General features: G+C 36.6%; 1 protein-coding gene across 1 annotated transcript in view; it reads right to left on the bottom strand.

Moving 5' to 3' along the window:
• Window positions 1-25593, bottom strand: part of dpy (fibrillin-like protein dumpy) — a 474963-nt gene that overhangs the window by 47716 nt on the left and 401654 nt on the right. The window contains exons 151-157 of the mRNA XM_083128311.1: window positions 20920-21024; window positions 20053-20207; window positions 17954-17960; window positions 15064-15105; window positions 12867-13201; window positions 8342-8669; window positions 1597-1902 (exon numbers count right to left, since the gene is read on the bottom strand). Coding sequence (XP_082984437.1) covers window positions 1597-1902; window positions 8342-8669; window positions 12867-13201; window positions 15064-15105; window positions 17954-17960; window positions 20053-20207; window positions 20920-21024 — 1278 coding nt within the window. The remainder of the gene's footprint in view (window positions 1-1596; window positions 1903-8341; window positions 8670-12866; window positions 13202-15063; window positions 15106-17953; window positions 17961-20052; window positions 20208-20919; window positions 21025-25593) is intronic.

The raw sequence follows: 25593 nt of genomic DNA, 5'->3' as shown, positions 1-25593 counted from the left end.
ATGGAGGTCAGCACATATTTTCAACACTTGAATATTACTGTTTTAGATGGTCTTCCTTTGTAGCCGGATCCTGTGGCCGAGTGGTTAGCACATCGCGCTACGATGCCAAGGGTCCCGGGTTCGAATCCCACTTGGGCTTGGTTGTTTGTGAATGTCCATTCATCAATTTCATCACTCATCTCCATCTTCGCAAATTAGTCAAGAGGCACAAGATGCGAAGTAAAATAAACTAAATCAATCAATCAATCAATCAATCTTCCTTTGTAGAAGCCATATTGATTATTGGAGGTAATATCCTTAATGAAAATCCTGCTGGAAATTTCTACTGCTTACAGTACGCAGAATCTACTATTATCAATTGTACTCTACTGCATTTTTTTAAATCTACTGAAAATAAATTATAACACCTTCAGTAGGCCTAATGTACAGAGAAACTACAAGAAAAATATTCTCTTCAGTATTACATGTTATACAGGGTGTCGCATAAGTAATAGCGCAAACTGACATAGGTGAAAGTACACGATAATAGAAGCAAAAAAGGCTCAGTAAACATGGGTCTGCAAATGAACAGTTTTCGAGATAATCACGAATGTGTGATTACAAGCCGCCACTGACTTCATTGTTTGGAAACGTCATCCTAGTTGGTAAAATGCTAATAATGTGTGCGAATGTGTGGTTACAAGCCATCATTGATTGCATTTTGTAAACACCGAGTGCTATATTCCTTGTGTGTTCAGAGGTTTGCTCTTTGTTTACAAAACAGAACATTTCCGAGAGGTGGCATTGCAATCAAACAGGATGGATACAATCAGTACAGAGAATTGTACATGCTTGTGACCAATTCCGAAATGATCCGGGGGTGTTCTAAAGAATTCGAAACTCAATGCGGAATCACGTACAGTATTGCATCCAGATGAAAGGATGACACCTTGAACACCTCCTTTAACAGATACGAGTGTACAGTAATTGTAACATAAAACATATGTACTAGTAAAGTAGTGCTGAATTCCTTGTTGAAGTAAGTAGAATGTTCAATAAAAGCAATGAGATCTCCTGATTTTTCATACTGTATTATTGGTATTTTACCAACTAGGATGATGTTTACAAACACTAAAGTCAGTGATGGCTTGTACCCACACATTCACACACATTATTAGCATTTTACCAACTAGGACGACATTTACAAACAATGAAGTCAGTGGTGGCTTGTAATCACACATTCACAATTATCTCAAAAACGGCTCGTTTGCAGACCCATGGTTACTGAGACTTTTTTGCTTCTATTATCGTGTAGTACCACCTGTGTCAGTTTGTACTATTACTTTTGAGACACCCTGTATTGTATGTAGCATGGCTAGCTTAACATGTTGGCTGTAAAAGTAACTTCTCATTCCTCCTGACCAACCATTTGTTTTTATATCTATTTGAAAATCTAAACACAGTAGATGTTTCAAAACATCTATTGATCTACTCAAAACAGTAGACAGAATTTTCAGCAGGGAAATAATAATATCTGTCAGCACATATCAGAAAAAAATTTGAAAAAGTTAAAAACAAACTTATAATACAGAATAAAGAAAACTAATAACAACATACCTGGAATTTCTTTACATTCTACAAATGGATCACCGCTCTTTGGTGGAGGACAACTGCATATCGGGCTGTGATTGATCACATGGCATTCAGCACCATAGCCGCAAACTCCCGGACAGGGATCAACACACTTGTTATTGATGCAAGCTTTGTTTCGTGGGCAGTCTGCACTTAGCACGCACTCTGGCTTGCAGCCATATCCAGGATTTCCTTGGTATCCAGGCAAGCATTCGCACAATGCACTGCCATCTCTAGCTATGCATCTGGTGTTTGGACCACAAGGTGATGGATTGCATGGGTCTCTAGTTTCTTCTGTAAAATAAAGGGGAAAATAATGTAAACTGTCCCTGAGAAGAGGTAAAGAAACATGTGAATCGAGACCACTTCATAATCATGAAACTATAAACTATGTTTCTTATTAATGCAAGCTAATACATACAGAGCAGGGGTAATTCCTTCATAATCCTGTTACATTGACAAATTGGCAGTGATCAGAACGCTACATTTTAAAAGTAGCTTCACTACAGCTACAGCTACTCTTCCAAAATGTAGCTTCGATACAGCTACAACTACATTTACCAAAAAGTAGCTCGGTATGCTACTCCTGTTCGCTACTCGCTACTTCTGCATAAAAAAAATGAAAACAACCATATGGGTATTAAGAAAATACCCTACTACTGGTAAATAGATTCTGTTATTTATTATCATAATTCCAGTCATTCGATAATTTTGATAGCAGTGTTACTTCAGTTACTTATTTTTACTATAGTTTTGAGAATACTATACCTATGCAAGTGGCATATCAATTCAAATTTGATATATGAATATTGCAATTAGGGTGTTACCCAAATTAATTATTACAACTATACACAAATAAAATTTGGTAGGATTACGTATTTATGTTCACATCAACATATTTTTCTTCAGAATAAATATTTCATTTTATATAGACTGATATGAAGTCTGCATTTTGAATGAAAAGTACCTGGAGCCCTTTGACTACAAAAGGGCCCAAGGTTCGATACCCAGCGGAGGCACATAGTGGTTAGGATCCAGTCTCAATCAGCTTATCTATGCATAAAATGGACTGAAAACAAAAACTAGGAAAGACGCCAAGTTGGGAGGATGAGATCCTCCTGCTCCTCCATTCCCCACACTGCTCATCATTCATCATTCTTCCTCGTTCTCACAATTAGCCGAAAGTGGCAGAAAGCGACTATAGATAAGAGAATAATTAAATAAACCATTCATCCTCATTGCCATGATTGAGAGAAGTGGAAGAATAGATGAGGAAGTGAACAGAAGAAGACAAATGGATGGTGGACTATATCAAAGCATTCAAAGATTAATATGGAACAGGGATGTACCTATGAAATGCAAGAAGGTAATATATAACACATACTATGTGCCGATAATTATGTATGGAGCAGAGACTTGGACAATAACAGAGAGAGACAAAAGAAAGGTGCAGGCAGTGGAGATTAAATTTTTATGAAGTATATTGGGAAGACTAGAAGGGATAGAATAAGGAATGAGGAGATCCGACAGACAGTGGGTGTGGTGAAGCTTCAGGACAGGATAGATCAGGCACAGATGAGATGGTTCGGACACATGAAGAGGTTGGATGCAGAAAGACTACCAGCAAGAGCTTACAATGCACAAGGAGTTGGAATAAGGCCAAGGGGGAGACCAAGATGTCAGTGGAAAGTGCAGATAGCGGAGAGTGTTAGGAGAAGAGGACAAGATTGGAACACCTTGGTAAGAGAGGAGTGGTGCAAGACCAGGAAAAAATGGAGAGGCTTGACTTCTATGTCGACCCAGCCAGAGGCAGGAAACAGTGAAGGATGATGATGTCATGATTAGCAAAAGTTACAGAAAAGTGACGCAAAAGTAGGAGAAATACACAAATTTGAAAACTATGTATATTAACTAAAGAAAATTGTCGTTTCTGCAGGAAAGTCAATAACCATACATACTTTTTGCAATATGATAAAATTATTGAGGAAACTGTCGTGTAAACTTGAGTGTTCTAAACGTATTGTAATTTTAAAATTTGTGAACAAATACTATCGCGAAAATAATTGTAATTCCAGAAACTCTATCATTCTTGTAACAATAATTTCTTGCTGGTGGGATCCTATATACTGACGATGATCAATGCTGTTAATGTACTGAGCCATTTATTGCTGGCACTATTCCCTTGTCAGTGCAGTGGAAAATCCATCGCTCGTTTTTGCACTGCAAGTTGTGTCTTACACAGCAATTAATGACATTTTGGTCTTACACCATGAATATCCACAGGATTTTTTCGGGACTGACGCAAATGAGGCACTTTTTTCCAGTGGTGCAGCAAACGAGGCATGTTTCTCCTCAAAATTGCGATGCAGCTAAAAAAAACGCAGCTGTTAGCGGGAATATATTCATATACGTATGTCAGTTAGTTATCTGGATATCTGAATTATTCAGATACTAATTAAATAAATTACACAGATATCTATAATCTACAATCTAAATAATCTGTATCTCCATGTAATAGACTGTCTTTATGAACCCCTGCAAAATTAAGGGTTATTGTCGATTTTTTCTGACGCTGTTGCCACATTCAAAATTCACCTCAAAATGCTGAGAAAAAATGTAGCTGTAGTTCGCTACAACTACAGGAATTTTGTAGCTTCGCTACCGCTACAACTACAATTTTCAAAATGTAGCGTCGCTACAGCTACAGCTACAAATTTTGTAGCTAGCTACAGTAACGACGCTACAAGTAGCTCGCTACTTCTGACCACTGCAAATTGGGTTGCCACAAAGTGAAATGAATTAAAACATTTTTAGTTATTGGATCAGGATACACTAAGTTGGTTCCAAAGGGACAAGTTGTGTTATTTATTATTGATTGGGTGCATCGACACTTAAGGCCATTTTCCACCCTTCTATGTATACGGGGAAATATCCCCTTATAACTTTATACTTCTCGACGGGAGGAACTTGACAAGGAATGCCATGCACATGTGTGGTGGGCTTAATAGCATGATGCTTGTTCCCAGTTTCTGCATCCCACTCTTCCTGCCAAGTGTCAAAAAGGCAAGAACGAAACATATTCTGTAGGTTGCTAACTGGCAGCAGGTGGATGAGAAGGTCGCCATCTGCATCAGCAGACTTGGCGGCAGCATTGGCTGCTTGCCCAACATGGTCTCCAAAGCAGAAGTTGTTGCAGGTAAGTATAAGGTTGGCTACTTGTATCAGGAAGTGGGTGCTGGGGATTGGATCGGCTGTTAAGGAATGATTCAGTGGAATGAAGGCCATGGGCGTGGGGATGTTGGTGTAGAGGGAGGTGACGTCAACAGTGGTGAGGATGGTGTTGGGTGCTAGAGGTGGTAGGTTGTGGATGATATCGAGGAAGTGGTTGGTGTCAGGGAGGTAGGAGGGCAGGGCTTGGACGAGGGGTTAGAGGTGGGAGTCTAGAAAGGTTGATATGCGTTCAGTGGGTGAATTGTAGCTGGACTCAATGGTTCTCCCAGGGTTGTTTGGTTTGTGAATTTTGGGGAGCAGGTAGAAAGTGGGTGTGTGGGGGTTGTCAGGTATGAGTGAGGAGATTGAGGAGTTGGATAGGCCTTCGGGGGGGGGGGTGCTTGGGAGAGGACAAATTCATGGATTTTATTGAGGTGTGTGGTGGATGAATCAACCATGGTGGGCTTGTAGGTGGAGGATCAGAGAGTTGGCAGGAGGCTTCCACCACATAGTCTGAAGAATTCATGACTACTGTGGTGGACCCTTTGTTGGCGGGGAGGATTTTGATGTTAGGGTTGTTGCGAAGGGATCGGAGGGCTTAGTGCTGGGCTGGGGTTAGATTGTGGTGGGAAGAGGTGTTTCGGAGGTATGAACTATTGGAAACGTTGTTGACAACAGAGGTGATGTATCTTTCGATCCTACAGATATGTGGGACAACCATGGGCACCAAAATGGCCCCCTCCTACACCAATCTGTTCATGGGCAGGCTGGAACAGGATTCCTTGACTCCCAACAACTGAAACCACTCCTCTGGCTTAGATTCATAGATGACACTTTCCTTCTCTGGACACATGGCGAACCTTCCCTCACCACATTCCTAAACCAACTCAATGATTTCACTACCCTCAAATTTACCTGGTCCCACTCCAAAGACCAAGTGACCTTCCTAGATGTGGACATCCACATTGCGGGAGACCAATAGGAAACTTCCATACATATCAAACCGACCAACCACCTCCAGTATCCCCACTATTCCAGCTCACACTCCTACCACACCAAAAAAGCCATCCTATTTTCCTAACTCTCAGAGGCCACCACCTCAACTCATCCCCCTCATTCCGCCAAAACTACAACCTACGCCTGCACCAAGCCCTAATCAACCATGGCTACCCCTCCACCCTCATCAACAAACAAATCACAAGAGCTTCCTCCCACAACCGCACCAAACAACCCAAAACCAACCCTCCAGCTCTGATCACCCAACACCACCCCCACCTTATGAAAGTCAAACATCCCTCCACTCCCTCCTTCCCATCCTGCACAGTGATCCTGACACCAGAAACATCTTTCGGGATAAACCTAGGGTTGTCTTCCATCACCCCCCCCCCCCAACTTCAAGAACATCTAGGTCCATAACACTCCTACCCCTTCCACACCACTCCCCCAGTTTACAGGTGCAAACCTGCCCCATACTTATCACCTCCCCCACCCTCCAGATCCCCACCATGGAAGGTGAGTTCACCCTTCACCCTAAGAGCACCTGCCACTCATCCAACCTGATCTACACCCTCATCTGCCAAATTTGCGGCAACCTATACATTGGCGAAACCTCCACCCCCTTGAACCTTAGGTTCAATAACCATCGTTCCTCTACCCAAAACTCTGACTTCACAGTTGCCATCCATACCAACAGCCATAATACCACCTTCAACAACTGTTTCCATGTTGCCATTATCCATCTTTTACCCCCCACACAGACACGTCTTTCCACAGGCGATGTGAAAGGGCCTATATATCAGGAATGCATGCCACTATATCCCCCAGACTCAACCAAGCCAGCCAATAACCCTTTCCCCTCTTCCCCAAAACCACCCATCCACCATGCAGTAAACACTGGTGAAAGGACATAACATTTGTTATCTATCAACTAACGTTCTCTGCAACATTGTACCGACGCTACCATCAGTATTCTGTGCCTCTGTACTACGTGAAACTGTGCAACTCTTTCTTCTCGAATGACAATGCGGTAATCCTGCGAAATATCAACTTATTTCTTTCCGTGTGGTAAGTGTTTACGGTCTCCATCATTTGTGATTATCTGCCCTTCTGGCACTTTTTCTCATACTGTTCCTGTGTATATAAAAACTTGGTAGCTTCAATATTAGGGGCATTCCAGCATTACGAAGTACTTTGTGGTGTCTGCTAACAAATGAAGAAAAATTTGAATATGATGATGAAGCCTTGTTGCATGAAAAGCATTAATGAAATTGTGTTATGTGTGTGAAATTTTAAAAAATGTAGCAAATTTTGACTTGTGAAACATATAGGCTACAGATGCTAATAAGTTTTGTTGGTGAAATACTCTTTTTAATTCAAACTCTAAGGGGAACGAAAACAATTTGAATTATCCAAAATTCGAATTAACAAAAACATGCATTTTTCTTAATTTTTAATGTAGGTTGATAATGTGTTTGGCAGTATTCCATCTGTTTAGCGAAGTCACTTTTATTTTTTACACCTCTCTCTACTTCTCTTGGAACTTCTACTGTTTTCTGCAGTGTAAGCTAGTATGTGTGCCATTCTTCAACATCGTGGACAATGTACCCTGACTAATCACAACTGACAACTGAGAGCACATAAGAAGACTTTCATTCAAGGACGAATGCCTGCACATATAAGAGGGTAGTAATCCCATGTTATTGAGGAGATGGTGGAGGCTGCATAGCAGCAAACAGAAACTTTCTCTTCCCTACGGCTGTCTCTGGTTGGACAGATGTATTTGAATTATCCAAATACGTAAAAGTTTTGAAATTTCGAATTGCATACGCATTTTTAACATTGCTTTCCATAGAAATTTTAAGTGGAATAACTCTATTTTGAATTACCAAATAGTTCCAATAAAAAAAAAAAAGAGTCCACTGTGTTTAGATATGGGAACAAAATATGTTTTTCTTACCAATGTTATATAGAGGCACATATATTGGGTAAATAAAAAAATCCAAATTTCGATACAAAAATAGAGTCAATTTTGGATTCAAAAGCAGTAAATAAAATAAAATTTTGGTGTTATAGAGATGAAAAATCGGATCAAAAATTGTATATAAAATGACATTTTGGTTTTAAAATTGTGAATATAATGCTAATTTGATTTAAAAACTGCACTTATTACACAAAATAAACATATCCCTTCTAATAGCACATTTATGTAGTTACCAGAGTATTAAGTTTATTCCTGTCCATTTTTGCTTCTCAAATATTTACAGCAGAATTAATCAATTTTCTGTGAATTGCATAACTCACAAGATAATTCAAACTTCAGAAAGTGTTGTGTCGATAAATAAACTCTAAATTTCATGTTTAAGAATCTATTTCACATTTTGCAGTTTGTCTTGCATCATTTCCTAACAAAACACATTTTTCACAACAAGAACAATTGACATTACAATGTGTTATTTCACATTTCATGTTTTCGTCAAAAACTAAATATGCATGCCTCTAGTAATATACTACTAACCTTTACGAGGTGGAATTGGTTCGCACAGCCTGAAAGCATCTCCGCTCATTCCTTCTGGGCAGCTGCATATTGGAATGTGGTTAGACACCATACAAACAGCATTGACTCCACAGGTGCCAGGACAAGGATCCTGACACTTGTTCCTGATGCATGCTCTGTTCATCGCACAGTCAGAGCTGACAAGGCACTCAGGTCTGCAGCCTTCGTATGGGTTTCCGTAATACTCCTGGATGCATTCGCACACTCCATATGCATTCTCGACCCTACATCTGGCATTGGGTCCGCATGGAGATGGGTAGCAAGGGTTGACTGCTGGTTTCGGCTCTGGTGGTGGCTCTGAAACACAACGAAGGCAGACATTGTAGTACGAGTCATGATACGTATTTATGGATATTATAAAGTTAAGCAAGCTGTATTTTCTTTGTATTAAGTTCTCACATAATCAATTTAGTTTATTGCAAAAACAAATCACCAAAAAATATTAGGAACATGATTGTTGTTCAAACAACAGAAATAAGTTTGATAAGAGTTAATTAATGTTGATGATATTTACTTTTCATGAAATTTTCAACTATCGATATATTGCAATATGTAAGGATTTTTTCAAGCATGGCAAGCATAGCATTTTTTCCCAAACAGTGTTGCCTCCTCAAAAAACACTTCCATTTCAAGTTATCATATTCCTGAAATGGCCCTGTACCAGTCTTACTTTATCGGCCCCATATAATGACTCGCGCACTTTCGACGTGGCCTGTGGCCACGTCTCGTGCGCTCGCCGACGTGGTTCGCTTATTTGGAAAGTTTTGAACGTAAATTTATGTGTGTATGCGCTGTAATATGTACAAATAATCAAAATATTATTGGTTTCTTTCTTAATAATAAGCTGGGTGAGTAATAACAGTTTCAGGATAGTTAGTTAGATGTTTTATGTAAACGAATTCAATAGTGACACTAAATTGGAAAAGTAACATTTTACTTCTGTAGTCAGTTTTACATTTTTAAACATAATTGAAATAAAGAAATGTTTTCCTTCATTCTTCGCAAATTTCTATCTCTCCTCTGCAATGAATTCTGATGCTTACATTTTAAAATTCGAAAACTCTAATACTGTGCACGAAGTGGACCTAAAACACCAAATCAATCAATCAATCAATCAATCAATCGAAAACTCTAGCATAATTCCCTTACAGTAGCATTCGGGGTGAAAATAAACTTTCTTTAAGTTCCCTAGCAACGTCCGTTTCCATGGTGAACAACAAGCACGGCAAGCTCTAAGGAATTGCATGTCATTATACCCCCTAAACATTTAGTTGAAACAAGCACGATGCAGATATTTACGCATTGAGTATAACAATATATACGTAATTGTACCTGGGCTGAAACTCCTTATTATGTAGATGTCACCCTTGTTTCAGGCACCTTTTCAAAACCAGGAGTCGATTCATCTGTGTGTTACTTATCTGTGAGAAATATAATGTAGCTGGACAATTAAGAATTGAAGGAAACAATGTGTGCAAAAGAAATGCCCGTGGCAACGGTTGCTAAGGACGTGAGAAAAGGGCATTTTCACCCTTAAGGAAGGGCCGATTGAGAGATTTTTTAATTTTCTCGGCCTTTTGGGACGATTTCATGGGGGGTCGTAATCGGGCGTTTCTCGCCTCCGGGGCTTCCTTCATGGAGAACATTTATGTCAGTGAGTCAGTGAGTGAGTGGTGGGATTGGGGCTATATATATATATTGGATTAATGAAAATTGTTGACTGAAATTAAATTATGTTTGTAGGATATAATTTTAGGCTGACATTAATTTTCTTGGGGGCAGCCCTTTGCTCCCTTTCCTGATGATCACAGAGTCATTCAAATCTTATAAAAACAGTAACAAAAACAGGCTTTTCTCCTTCTTGAAGTATTTATAAATAATAGTGTTTTCATTTAAACTAAATCTGAACTGCTGAGCCTGATAGTTGAAATAAAATATTATTGAATTTGAATGTATTGAATTAATTTCCTCCCATTATTAAATACTTTCAATATCTCTTTATATTTTTCAAACCTTTTAAACTTTCTTTTCATTCTCCATTTGCCACTTCAATGACTACATTTCAGTTCAGAACAGTGTTTCACAATTACAGACAAGGAACTTGGCAGCTTACAAGAAATAAGGCAGAAATATGATTGAAATATTAATATTGTTTTCTCAAATCCTCTAAGTTTGTAAGATTTCAATGGCAAGTATCAAATTTGTTCTTATTTTTTCTTTAAAAAAAAAAGCTGTATGCCTCGCAGAGTTGAGTAATGAACAGTCATGGAGTTTAAAAAAAGAGGCCAATCTTTCTTTGAATGTTACCATGTAATTAACAAAAATTAAGATTATTAAGTGAAGAAAGCTACCTTCAAAATAAAAGCAGGCAATCAGTTAAGAAGACAATTCTTCCTTTTCTTGTATGTGCTACTATTAGAGATCCTACCCAGCCAAATCTTGCTTTCTAACCTCTTACACAGCAAGTTTCCCCTATGATTATGTATATATTAGGATTGTATTGAATGCTGATGTGTCGATATTGGTGGAATCAATGAGAATATCGGCATCTATATGGACATCAGTTCAAAGTGTTATCAGCTTAGCTTCAAGAATTTCTTCCTGAATTGAAGAATATTTCTTTATGTTTGCCATTTTCTCCATATTCCCTCATTTTTCCAGCTAATTTTATATTTTCAATTTTCAATCCTATGTCCTTTCCACTTCCTAAATTTAAAATATTTTCTTCATTTTCCTACAAATACATTCTAATTCATGATATCTCGAGTTATTAGAATATTTCCTACATTTCCTATTTCCTCCATCCCGATCTGAAATACAGATGAAGATGGTGATCAGCAAACGCTTAAAGAAGGGAATTTCTAGCATCTCAAGGAATTCGTGCTGTAGTTGGCTCTTATTGTTAAGTAGAAAAATCTAGTTACAATAGCTTTGGCTTAACTGTATCTATTGTTTTACAGGAAGTTATTGCATAACTATCTTAAAGTGCCTGAAGTATACACTTAGAACATTTAGTTAGTTGATACATTGAGTTCATGTATTCGGTTTCCCTTTTTCGATTTATGAGTGAATAGGAAAATATTTGGGTCTCCGAACCCAATAATAAAAAAAATGTACCTTACTCTTATTGAAAATATCATCAACACGTATTCTCTTAGAACTTCACCTAATCATTATTGCAAACGAAACAATAAAAAAAAAATACACAATATGCATACATATATAGAAACCATGCAGAGATAAAACATTCCAAAAAAAAATGAATAACGTACATTAATTTCAACATGCAACATCACCATACAATACCAACATGCACCATCACCAATATTCCCCATAAAAAATGTTTAAAAAACATTATTTTCTTCTGTACACAGACGAAAATGAGGCATTGTAGATAAACACTTATCAGTGTTAATTCATTTTCATAATTTAAAGCTCCGCAAGTTCCGTGTTTACTTTAAGTAAAAGTAATCCCTTGTAAAATATTCCTCATAATGTGCATCCAAGTCAAATTTTAGAGCTTTCTTATTAATGAAAGTATTCACTAAAAGTAATTCCAAAATTTGATTCGTGGATATACATATAATATACTTCAAAGTCTACCAAGTGAGCAACAACAATATTTCTCTATCATAATAGATATAGAGAGAAATATTAGTGCAACTTTAGATAAAAATTAGAGCAGCTCAGTCCTTTAAAAGTCATCGCACAAACTCCATCATCTAACGGCGAATCACTATCGCAGCCATAAGGCCAAGTGAGATCACAAACTATCACATTGGCTCTTCTGCTATCCACGACACCTCTTAACATCTTCCAACACATCACTAAAACTCTACTGTTAAATGCACTGGACCATCCGTTCAGTGCTTCAATGCATGCAAGTCATAATTCACACAAACTACGCAAAGCAACTGCTTCATTACTGCAATCAACTTTTCAGATAAGTTTCAAAATATGCTTGAATCATCATAGTTGAAGTAAATATTAAACCAGTGGAGGCTCTGAATTAGGTGAAGGGCTAGTAGGGAAAAAATGGGGAAACAGAGACAATTAGATCAATTGTTACACATACTTATTAGAAACCCCATTTTCTAATAAGTATGTGTAACTATTGTTCTAATTTTCTCGATTACCCCATTTTCACCCTCCAAGACCTTCACCTAATTCAGAGCCATCAGCCACTGCTGCATTTAACATGGTTAGAATGTAAGAGACATGTAGGTGACACTAACATCGGTTCACATCAGAAATAAAACAACAAAATTGTTTCTTAAAATGGATGGAGTTGCACGTTTACCAATCTAGAACAATACTTTCAATGGTTATTCCGGATGTTAACCCAATAAATATGTAATTTTCTCTTGTATCCTATGAAAGTAAAGTTGAATCATGTGAAACAAGACAGAATTTATTTCAATTATGATGAACCAAGGCAGTCAGTAATAAAGTGTCGAATATTATGATAAGATTAGTTGTGTTCCAGAAGTACGTAAATAATCTTACGTGGAGTGGGAATACACATGCGGAACGGGTCTCCAGTGTATCCTTGGGGACAAATACAGTTCGGAATATGTGCTACGACGCGACATTCTGCACCAGATCCACAAGAGCCTGGGCAAGGATCTTGGCATCTCTGGTTTATGCAGGCAAGGTTAGAAGCACATTCTCCGTTAACAACACATTCAGGTCTGCAATTTGGTGGTGATCCTATGTAGTTGGGCAAGCAAGAGCATGCTGGGCTGTCTCCCACTACTTGACACTGTGAATTAGGACCGCACGGAGATGGTTTGCAAGGATCCTGTCTTGCAACAGGGGGTGCGGGAGCTAGAAGAAGATTCAATATTATAGAAATGGAATACCAGTATAAATAATATTAATGGAAAAAAATAAAAGTACGTTTGTTCATTTAGTTTTTTTTCACTGAAAGTAGTGAAGTGCGGAGGTTGATTTAATTAATTTTCATACAAATATTATCGGTAGCTATTTTGGAAAAAAAAAAAAAAAGACAGTAATCTTTTCATAGATGATTTACATTATATTACAAAATTAGACCCCCCTCAATTGTGTTGTCAAGCTTAATTTCGAAAAAAATTAACATCAAACAGAAAAAAATATAAGCCTTGCTTATTTTATAGAACATGTCTAGATTTGTTCAACTATATAGAGACATTTTAATGATAGTTGTCCTCTTCACCAAGAAAAAAATATCTAAATAAATAAATACAAAAAACAGGTGTCTATATATTACTAAACATCTCTTAAAAGTTTTAAGAAATGAAACAAAGACCTCATTTCATACATTTCTAAAAACAAGAAGAAAATCATTCAAACTGAATACAGGTTATTTCCACAGCATCCCTAATGAAACTAGAGAACCTCTAGTCACCACATCAAAAATTAGAAATTCATATTTAGTGCTCGTGCGACTTACGTTGAATAATAGTATCTACATTTTATTGTATACTAACTATTATTAAAAATTAGAAACTTAATGACAAAATTGATATCTACTAGTCAAAAGACAAGTGTGGCAAACAATATTTATATTGTTTCTCCCTTTGCTTTAAGTACTCAACATATGAGTTAAAAATAGAAAAATTACAAAAATAAAAGATTGAGAAATGCAGAAATATATTCTTACTGATAGGTGTACATCTGACGAAAGGATCGCCTGTGTATTGTGCTGGACAGCTGCATATAGGGTTATGGTTTACAACTTCGCAACGAGCATTCATTCCACATGTTCCTGGACAAGGATCTATGCACTTTTGATTAATACATGCTTTGCTGGGACCGCATTCTGAGCTGACAACGCATTCCGGTCTGCACGTTGGTGGAGCACCTATGTAACCTGGGAGGCAGGAGCACACGGCCTGCCCATTCACTTCACGGCACTGACTGTTTGGCCCACATGGAGAAGGTCTGCAGAGTTCTTTCACAGCTGGTGCTATCAGGGGAGCATACAAATAATATTGTATTTCCCAGGTTTATTGACGTTTAAATCAATGGAAGTATATGAAATCAATACTTTTTTTTTTTTAAAAAAAAAGGAATAGAATAGTGATTTGCATCTAAAAATCTGGCTGTTATCACATAACGAATGAAGTTGCATTCAAATATTTAATTTCATGTACAAACTCTCATTATATATATTTTTAAAAAATATCTATTTTCTCAATGAAACGCATCACTAATGTGCCAAAACAGCTTAACATTACACATGAATCTTAATGTTTTCATGTGTATTTGTTGTGCTTTTATTAATTTCAGTGGCAGGAAACATATTACCAGAATGGAAAGATAGATGTGAGGACATTACATGTATGTGTACATATTTTACAACATTTACTGTTTATTAAAACATGAATGAAAAATTTTAAAATTATTATTTAAAAAAAGTAAACAAAACAACAACAAAAAGCACAATCAATATATTTTCAAACTTTGTGACATCTCAATTGTCTGTCTACTCACGAACTATCGTTCTGAAAAGAGGTTTATAAATGTTAAGTGATTTGATTCATATGGATAAGAATAATCCTTACACAAGATAAGGTACACTATATCAACTAGAGGAAATGATCAAATTTATGACCTCAGTAAGAATTTTCAAACAAAAGGTTAATGCTAATCAACAGAAAAGTATGATCATCATATGTAAGTTAAGAAGAAACATTGGTGCTTACGTGGAGTAGGCTGGCATTGTATGAAAGGATTTCCTGAAAATCCTTCAGGACATGTACAGCTTGGTATGTGGTTGAAAACATCACATCTGGCACCTTGACCACATGTACCAGGACAGGGATCTACACACTTATTCCGTACACATGCTTTGTCCTTAGGGCAATCATTGTTAAGAACACACTCAGGTCGACAACCAACATACGGATCGCCAGAATATTCAGGTAGACACGAGCACCTTCCGTTTTCGCACCTCGCATTAGAACCACAAGGGGATGGATTGCAAGGATCACGAACAGTTGGCTGAATTGCTGAAATGTCAAAGTTTACGGAATCAAAGTCCTGGTTTATAACCAATGAGACAAGGTTTAGGACTAAGAATTACGACAGTGAACATACTTGTCCAAACTGCCAAATCTAGTCAAATTTATTACCATTTAGCCATAAATATATAACTTTTCTTGAATAGGATCTGCTATATAAAGTCACTTATTAAAATACATGAAGTGACTCCAATATACATAAAATAGACAATCCATAATTATATATATCTTCTTAAATAACAAAAGCCTTTATCTGTATAAATATATTTATAACAACTGATGTTCAGTTCTTATTTCTGCAGAAAAATAAATACTTCAAAATAAGGTATCAAAAATTAAGAACATAATTTTCGTTTTGTTCTTGCATATGTAATGAACATATGTACTGCTAGCTGTACACTACCAGGAACACTGTTATAGACAGTTTACTGGAATAACAATAAACATTAACATTGAATTACATTGGACTATTGTGGATTGAATTTCTCAGTTATGCTGTCTTTGTGCATGATAATTGTGTCATGTAAATACACTGAATATTTGCCCTATTTTGTGAATACTGTTCACATTAAGCAAAAAATTAAGTTCAAATTTTTCCTCTGAAAATTTCCAAAGTTTTGGAAAATAAAATTTGCTCTTTTCTTGTACCTGTACTACAAATAGCGACAGTAAGTTAAAATATTTCATTTTCATCTTATTTTTAATGCTTTCTGTATAATTATTAATTAATATATGTTCGTATAATATATCATGTTAACATCCGAATAAACAAAACCCTTACGTTCAGGAGGTCTTGGAGTGCAACTGACAAATGGATCCCCAGTGTATCCTTCTGGACAGGTACAGATTGGAGTGTGGTTCAAGACATGGCATCGAGCACCTGCACCACATGAACCAGGACAGGGATCCTGGCACTTTTCTCTGATGCAAGCTCTATTTGATGGACAATCAGAATTAACTACACATTCCGGATGGCAGTTCGGTGGGTTTCCAACATACGTAGGGAGGCAAGAACACGATGGTGAACCTCCGATATCACGACACTGTGAATATGGACCACACGGTGATGGAAGACATGGATCGACTCTTGCAGGTGGTGTTGGTGTTGGTTCAGGAGCTACAAGTGAATGTTAATAAATTATAGTTTTGTTCTGTCTAAAGATTTCCACCGTGAACTCTAGTTTCTATTAAACATAAACTTTCTTTTAATCTTTTGTGTCATTACATGTGTTATGAAAAACATATTTTTCGTTTCTTTAGTAATTAAGAAAATATATGGAAATAAAATCGTAATTAAGTAAAATGTTAACAAGAAATTTGCCACATCTAGTCAAGATTTACGTTCTATAATGATAGATACAGTGGATCACCAGATTTTACAATTTTCCTGAATTCAACATTTGATCTTCAGGATCCCAATGAAGCAATGTTTCATAAAATTATCCTCGATTTTATGATTTTCAGTATCTTGTTCCTTCATCTTCTCCCCCCCCATGTAAAATCTACTCGATTTTACGTTTTTCAGGGGACCACGCTGAAAAAACTTAAAACGTGGGAAAATGTAAAATCGAGGAAAATTTTGTAACATTTTGCTATGTTGGGACCATCAAGATTAAATGTATAATGCAGGAAAATGTAAAATAGAGGAATGTAAAATCGGGGTTCCACTGTATATGCTAAGACACTAATGCAGAGTTCTTTCAATTTGTATCTCAATTTTAATATTTCAAATAAACAAAAATACGTTAAAAGTATTAATTTCGTCTACTTACGTAAGTGAGTATATATTCGTTGTAAATTACGTTTCGGAAGCTTTACTGCTTCCTTCTTCAGGCATACCGTGTTGGTGATTTTAACATGTTTTTTTCGTGAGTTTTAAGGGTTTTTAACAAAGGTAGTTTTAAATTTGTATGTGACGAGCGCCATGAAGTGTTTTTGACCCTAACCTTTTACCTTGTATCCTCGTATGACACTTCTCTGACGTGACTTGATGTTCTGAGCCTAAAATACGACCACCTGAAGAAGGAAGCAGTAAAGCTTCCGAAACGTAGTTTACAACAAATATATACTCACTTATGTAAGTAGACGAAATTAATACTTTTAAGGTATTTTTGTTTATAGATAGTGAGTAATACGCACGTAACCAATATGCTAATAATATTTCAAATGTTACATCACAACAAAACCACGAATGTGCTAAATCTTACTTTCGAGATAAAAGCAATATTCAAGTCCCCCCCCAAATGTTTTTTTATTTGGATATGTGTTGTCATTGGCTGTTTATTATGTCATATAAGTTAGCATAGGATTCTATCAACAAAAAGTAGCCAGAAACTGCACTAGGTGAAAAAGGTCAAAATCTGCACAATCGTGTTTTCGACATTGGTGCAACATCATCATCTTTAAATATACACATATCAGTTTCTTTTCTTTTTAAAATATAAGGTAGCAATTGTTAATAGTCTCAAGTGTAAATATGAAAAACAACTTTGCCAAGACATCTCTCATCATCTGAACAAAAGTACAAAATTAAAATTTATTAGACAAAAAGAAGGTTTTGCAGCATTCTTACGTGGAATCTCATAGCAACGGGTGAAAGGATCACCAGTATATCCTTGTAGGCAACTGCAAATAGGGCTGTGGTTGATCACATTGCAGCGAGCATTTAATCCGCATGTTCCTGGGCAAGGATCGCTACACTTCTGATTTATGCACGCTCTGTTCTGAGCACATTCCGAGTTCACAGTACATTCAGGTCTACATCCTGGAGGGCTTCCAATGTAATTCGGCAAGCATGAGCAAACTGCTTGATCGTTAACTTCTCGGCATTGACTGTTCGGACCGCATGGGGATGGGACGCATGGATTTCGTTGAGTTTCCACAACAGCTAAAGGTAAGGTGGCAAGAAAGAGAAACGTGAAATATGATAAACTTGAAGCAAGTTTCCAATAAACTTTTAATTGTACAAGTTAAGAAGAATTCAATTATTGAAATACAAATGTACTTTCCTTTTAATTCATATAAAGTTTCAAATGTATAAATAATTATAAGCCTTACTAGTACTAGTATTATTCAGACACATTCTTCCAATTAAGACTGTAACAAGTTTTATATACAGGTAGGCTCATAAGGACTGTATGACTATCTAGAATTTAAACTAGGTTTCAAACCACAGAAATGTGCCACCATGAATGGACTTTTGGTGTTAACTAAGAGTATTGATAATTCAACAGACTTTGCTTTTCCTGGGGGGTGCATTTGTTATATATATATATATATTACATATTGGAAGTAAGTTTAATGCTGTAGAAAATAAAATCTGGTCGTATTCACACATGCAAGCAAGCACGCAAGCATGCACACACACACACACACACACACACACACACAAACAAACAAATCAGAGGCCAAATGGCCTCTTTTGATTTCCAAATCCAATATGAATGAAAGCTGCAACTCTAATTTTTCCAAGAAAATGAAGATATCCAATTAAATATAGTCTTGCAATTCAATATATTCAAGCATAAAAATTAAATGTCATGTAATAATGTGATTTGAAATTGCAAAATAAAAGATCAAAAGTTTTAGTTCTATAATCATAAAATGATATCTTACGTTCTGGCGGTTGAGGAGTGCAGAATCTAAATGGATCTCCAGTGTAACCTGGACGACACGTACACGATGGAAGGTGATTCACAACCTGGCAATCAGCATTCTGACCACAGGTCCCTGGACAGGGATCCTGGCACTTGTTACGGATGCATGCTCTATTGGATGGACAGTCACTATTCAATATACACTCTGGACGACAACCCTCGTAGGGATTGCCTATGTAGTCTGGAAGACAAGTGCAGGATCCTGCACCATTTTGTTCTCTACAAACTGCATTCGACCCGCAAGGGGAAGGACTGCATGGTTTTGCCATTGGACGTGGTTCTGAAACTAAGAGGGATGGGTGGCTAGAAAATTTTCATCACAAGAAATGCTTGAGATTATTGATAAATAATCACTAGTCTTTTTTACTTTTATGAGAATCACAGCATGTAGCAATTGAGAAAGAAGGAAATTTTAACTATGAACAATTTATGTTGTTTAACAGATTTTCTTCTAATAACAGGTTTAGAATATTGAGGATTTTAATAATCACTATATTCTTGGACATCATGCCACATAAAATAGCAATAACAAAAACATTACAGGTTCAGTTTTTTCAACTAGGTATGACAAAATCTGGATATGCCACATCAAGATTACCTGTTACTTTTAAAAGAGGGACTACATAATTTGAAAACCAAAGAATTATGGTAATCTCTCTAGTCAATTGTTCTATGTGCAAGATTTAAAAAAAAAATAATTTGCTTTAAGCTGGAATCAAAGAGATCACAATGTTGTTTGAACTTTTTGCTGCAGTATTCCTAATTTTTTAAAGAAAAATACTTCACCAGATGAGCAGCAAAATTCAAGTCAAGTAAAACTCAATTGTCAGTAAATGTAAAAATTCATAGTTTTCCCATACATATCGAATAAAAGTACTATACAAAAACGATTGTAGTTTTATCTCTTTTAATCTATTTGATCTTCAAGTATTCTGAACAATCCTTAAATCATTGGTTTTCGCTTACTCTGAGGTTGTGTGCAAGCCCTGAACGGGTCTCCAGTGTAGCCAGCTACACAAATGCAATTAGCAGTGTGGCTTATTGCACGGCATTCAGCATTCGATCCACAAGTTCCTGGACAGGGATCCACACACTTTTGGTTAATGCAAGCCAAATGACTTGCACACTCGCTGTTACTGGCACACTCTGGTCGGCAATTTGGTGGAGAGCCTCTGTATTCTGGTAGACACGAACAAGCAGGACTTTCTCCAACAACCTGGCATTGTGAGAATGGCCCGCATGGAGAAGGTTGGCAGGGGTCCTTTGGAGCTGGTTGGGGTTCCGCTAAATGGGCAAATATACAATTTGGATCTGAATGTAGGAATACTATATATTGTCTTCAAATTGGGCAGTTTTTATGAATCTACAATTTTTCTAATGTACTATATTTTTCACAACTGAATGTTAACATTCAAAGTTTAGATAATTGTGAATAATGCTTGTGAAAAAACTTAACTTTCGAAGTGACAGGGTGTCCCATAAGTATTGAACGGCTGTTAACTTTAGTAACATAAAATGTATAAATGATACAAATACTGCGATAAACAACATTTGAAAGCATATTTAATCATGGTTTAATATCTCAGTTTATAAAACACCCTTTATTTCAATGTCCAAATGTACTTAAGGAAAATTTCTCCAGCTTTATATACAAAAATATGTAATATAAAACAGTTCTTACGTATGCGACTGCATCTAACAAATGGATCTCCTGTGTACTGAGATGGACAGCTGCATATCGGATTGTGATTGATAACCTGACACCTAGCACCAATACCACAGGTACCAGGGCAAGGGTCTCTACACTTCTGATTGAAGCATGCCTCATTCAGGGGGCAGTCCGAGTTGACTGTACATTCGGGCCTGCATGCTGGTGGGCTACCTATGTATCCAGGTACACACGAACATACAGCCTGTCCGTTCACTTCACGACACTGGCTGTTCGGACCACAAGGTGATGGGTTGCATGGTTCAGAAACAACTGGAGCTGAAGATTGGAAAACAAAGTGATTGTTGATCAGCACGTAGAAGTCTGGGAGGGACATTTAACAAGATGAAATTACATAGTTCCTTTAAATGCTGGTATGTCATGACAAAAACTGCTCGTAACTATAAAGAACTTCAATAAAATGATTTTAGTAATTATATAGAAAAACAATGATAATGAATATCTTGATTTCACAAAGTTCTACAATTATAGATGTTGGTCAAATTAATAATTCTAATGTCAAAACTATGTTGAGGAAAATTATATTTCGATTAGGGATGGATCATTATGTAAATTTTATCCACACCAATAGAGCATGGATGTAACATTCATCCTACCAATATTCTACAAACTTGAGATTCATTCACGTCTTTAAGTAATGCATGTTTTTAAGCTCACTTTATGCTCAGATAGGGTAGTACGAACTAGACCTGCAGTTTAAAGTGGGATTCGAACTTTGCAATTTGCCACCATTGGGAAGGCCCAATTAATCTAAGAAACCAGGTGACAACAATAAGTATTACCTTAGAAAGAGGCATTCTCTTTACAGACTACAGTACAGCCATTTTACTTTCGTATTTAAAAAAATTTAGAAAATGACAGAATTTACCATCAAGTTACAGTTAGCCAATAGCTAAAGAGTGTTGATTAATGTATCCATCACTAATTTCCATTATATCTAGAAACTTCAAGTATGTTTTTTAACGAAGGATTTTCACTTAATATGTCACCAGTTCACATTAAAAGATTCCCTTTCAAGAATTCTCAGAAGACCAACAACTAGTAAGAAAATGAAACCCAGGAAAATTAAGTTGATTCTTACTTTCAACACGAGAACAGCTTATAAACGGATTTCCAGATAATCCTTCAGCACAAGTACACGTTGGAATGTGATTCACTACATCGCAGCGAGCATTCTGCCCGCAAACTCCAGGACATGGATCTGCACACTTGTTTCTGATGCATGCTTTGTCACGAGGACAGTCACTGTTCAGAACACACTCTGGTCGGCAACCAACGTAAGGATCTCCAGAATATTCTGGGAGACAGCTGCACAAGCCATCTCTACATTGAGCGTTTGATCCACATGGAGATGGGTTACATGGATCTGTTTTGGCTGGAGGCTCAGCTACAAATGAAGAACAATGGGCTTAAGTCCAGTACATTTCTAATAATATAGAATCTATATTATAGATACTTGTTTAGACAATTGAAAATATGTCTCCAGACAAACTTCTGAAGTTCAAGTTTTCGGCTTATGGATCAAACAGTATCTTATCTCCATTTTACATTTTTCAGGGAACCAAGTTGACAAAACTTAAAATGGAAAAAAATGTAACATCTGGGAAAATTTTATAACACATTGTGTATTAGGACTACACAGACATTACTGGAAAATGTTAAATTATGGAAATCCATGAATGCAAAATGGAGTTTCACTGTAGTTCATGTGAAATATAAATCTATGCAATTTTTTATAACAGTGGTAAAGCTACCTATTATACTACGAAAACAAATGCATTTTTGCATTAATAAAAATTGATTCAGAACTTGCACTCATGAATAAGATGTTTAGAAATATTATGAAAGATAATATTGTGAATGATTTAATATTAACTAAAGCCTGGTAATAAAAGGTGACACTAAATCAAAATTATTATTCTCTAGTGTGTTCAATAGAAATGTATCTTATAAAATTTCTCGAATGTCTAAGATTGTAAAAAAAAAAATCCAAGTTCTATCCAACAGATGGAAAGGAAAAAATCAGGACATATATACCTTGGTGAACAATAAATAAGATTAATTCTGCAAACTGCATTTTTCAGAAACTCTTTTCGTAAGCTGTTAAGTATTAAGATTTATAATGCAAGATAAGACATAATTTTAAATAAAACATATGTATCATTCATATTGTGATATCTAAAATTATAGATATCAAACGCAAAAATTTAAAAAAAATAATCTTACGTTCAGGAGGTTTGGGATAGCAGTTGGAGAATGGGTCTCCTGTGTATCCCTCGGGACATGTACATATTGGGGTGTGGTTCAACACGTGGCACCGAGCACCAGCACCACAAGAGCCTGGGCAGGGATCCTGACATTTCTCTCTTATGCAAGCTTTGTTCGAAGGGCATTCTGAGCTAATGGTACACTCTGGTCGACAGTTCGGAGGACTGCCTGCATATCCTGCAAGGCAGGAACATGCTGCATTCTCCCTCACGTTTTGACACAATGAATTCGGTCCACAAGGCGATGGCACACACGGATCTGTACGGACTGGTGGTGCAGGTGTTGGGGAAGCTGTATATAGGAAAAAAATTGTTGTTTAAGAACAAATTCTACAAAACTTCAAGTATTCAACGTTCCAATCTCTTGAACTTTTCTAGATTTTCTATAATTAAATTTCTCAACAGTTGTTGCCACAAATATTCTCTCGTAAACATGTAGAGTTGTTCAAAAGCCTACATACACACAGGGATTTTACTTTCAATGCTCTCCATCGTAGTTTTCAGTTACCCAATTCAATGACCTATGAGGCTCCAAGATCTCTGTCCAGTCAAATTTTACTCTGGAAGCATTAAATAGAATATTGTGCACTATGTAAGTTAAATATTGAAAATGTATTATGTGCACATTACTTGACACATGAAATTAGTACACATCAAATCTGGGAATTACATCTGTACATGTTATGCTATTACGAAGCGTAAGGCAGAGAACAGGGAAAGCTGGAGATTGCAGTGAAAAACCTGCCAATTAGGCAGAAAACAATGAATGAATGAATGTTATATGTGGCGAGTGGGCAGTGACTGAAGAAAGGAAAAATTACAGTTTAGAAAGTTTTCCATTTTCCCTTGTACAGAGGGTTTTGAACCATTCTGTAGTTATTAAGCTTAAGAATAAGAGGAGAAAATCTAAATTTCGTGAAAATAAAATTCACATAGAGCATCAACTTTGACCATTATTCAAGAAGAAACAAACTTTCATCAGGTTAACATTTCCAAAATTTCCATAAATTTCAAGATTCAAAACAAACTTACGTGGAATCTCGTAGCATCTGGTGAACGGATCGCCAGTATAGCCTGACTGGCAACTGCATATAGGACTATGGTTGATCACTTCACAACGTGCATTAAGGCCGCAAGTTCCTGGGCAAGGATCAGCACATTTCTGATTTATGCAAGCCCTATTTTGAGGACACTCTGAGCTCACGGTGCATTCTGGCCTACAGCCAGGTGGAGTTCCTATGTAGTTTGGTAGACATGAGCAAACGGCTTGTCCATTCACTTCTCGACACTGACTATTAGGACCACATGGTGATGGATTGCATGGGTTCTTTGGCTCAACAACAACAGCTGTGCAAGGAAATTAATATATAGGTATTTTGTTTCCGTACATGTGGAAATCATATGTAACTTTACAGAGTTACCAATAAAAATCTATGTTTGTAATCATGGAGATTGAAGACCCAAAGAAATAATAAAATTGAAAAAAAGAAAATACAATAAAGTTCTTTACAAGAAGTGATGTGATGAAGCAGAAAATGTATTTAGTTCTGACACCAATATTTAACTGATTCCGAAATAGAAACACACTGACATTTCCAAGCATTCTGAACATAAATATTATTAAAAAATCTGTTTGTGCAATTATAAATATCCTCCGAAATTTTACATTGATACAGAAGCAGATATTCACAGATATGAAGTAGGAATAAAGTAAGAAAACTTTAAAAGAGAACCCCAAATGCATAATTATTAAGATTTACATTGCAGGAGAACAATACAAAATATTACATTGTATCAAATACTAACGACTGTCTCGTTAGCATTTCAAAGATAGCAAATTAAGTATTAGAATCAGTTTAAATATATTGGATAACAATAAACCAATTTCGGACTATATTCATACAATGGAAAGCAACTTCAACACATCCTTAGATGATAGCAAGTATTGTTCTCTCTTCAATTACATGATCAAATAATTACATAGAGATGTAATGTAATACTTGAAAAATAAATGTCCACATCTTACGTTCAGGAGGTTGGAGACTGCAGTATCGGAACGGATCTCCAGTGTAACCAGGGCGACATGTACACGATGGCAAGTGATTCACAACCTGACAGTCTGCATTTTGACCGCAGGTACCAGGGCAAGGATCTTGGCACTTGTTTCGGATGCAAGCTCTATTTGCGGGGCAGTCAGAATTTATCACGCATTCTGGACGACAGCCTTCGTAAGGATTTCCCACGTAATCTGGAAGACACCTGCAGGAACCAGCACCATTTTGCTCCCTACAGACTGCATTAGCACCACAAGGAGATGGTAAGCATGGTGTAGATGTTTCTAGAGGGCGTTCTACAGGTTTAGCTGAAACGTTTTGAAGATATTATGTAGATTTTTTAATATTTTGGAAGATGGGAAAAGTATTTTACTACTGTATGCATATTAATGTTCAAACAATCTTTTAATATTAAAACTAAAGATTGATTTCTAATTTCGTATTTTTTCCATCTTGTGAAATCGAGACATATCCCAGATTTCTTGTACATGATTTCAGCAATAAAC

Source organism: Lepisma saccharinum, chromosome 9 (genome assembly GCF_977018435.1).
Source record: "Lepisma saccharinum chromosome 9, izLepSacc3.1, whole genome shotgun sequence".
NCBI classification, from domain to species: domain Eukaryota; kingdom Metazoa; phylum Arthropoda; class Insecta; order Zygentoma; family Lepismatidae; genus Lepisma; species Lepisma saccharinum.
The sequence above is the reverse complement of the archived record's forward strand: the minus strand, read 5'-3'. Positions and strand labels throughout refer to the sequence as shown.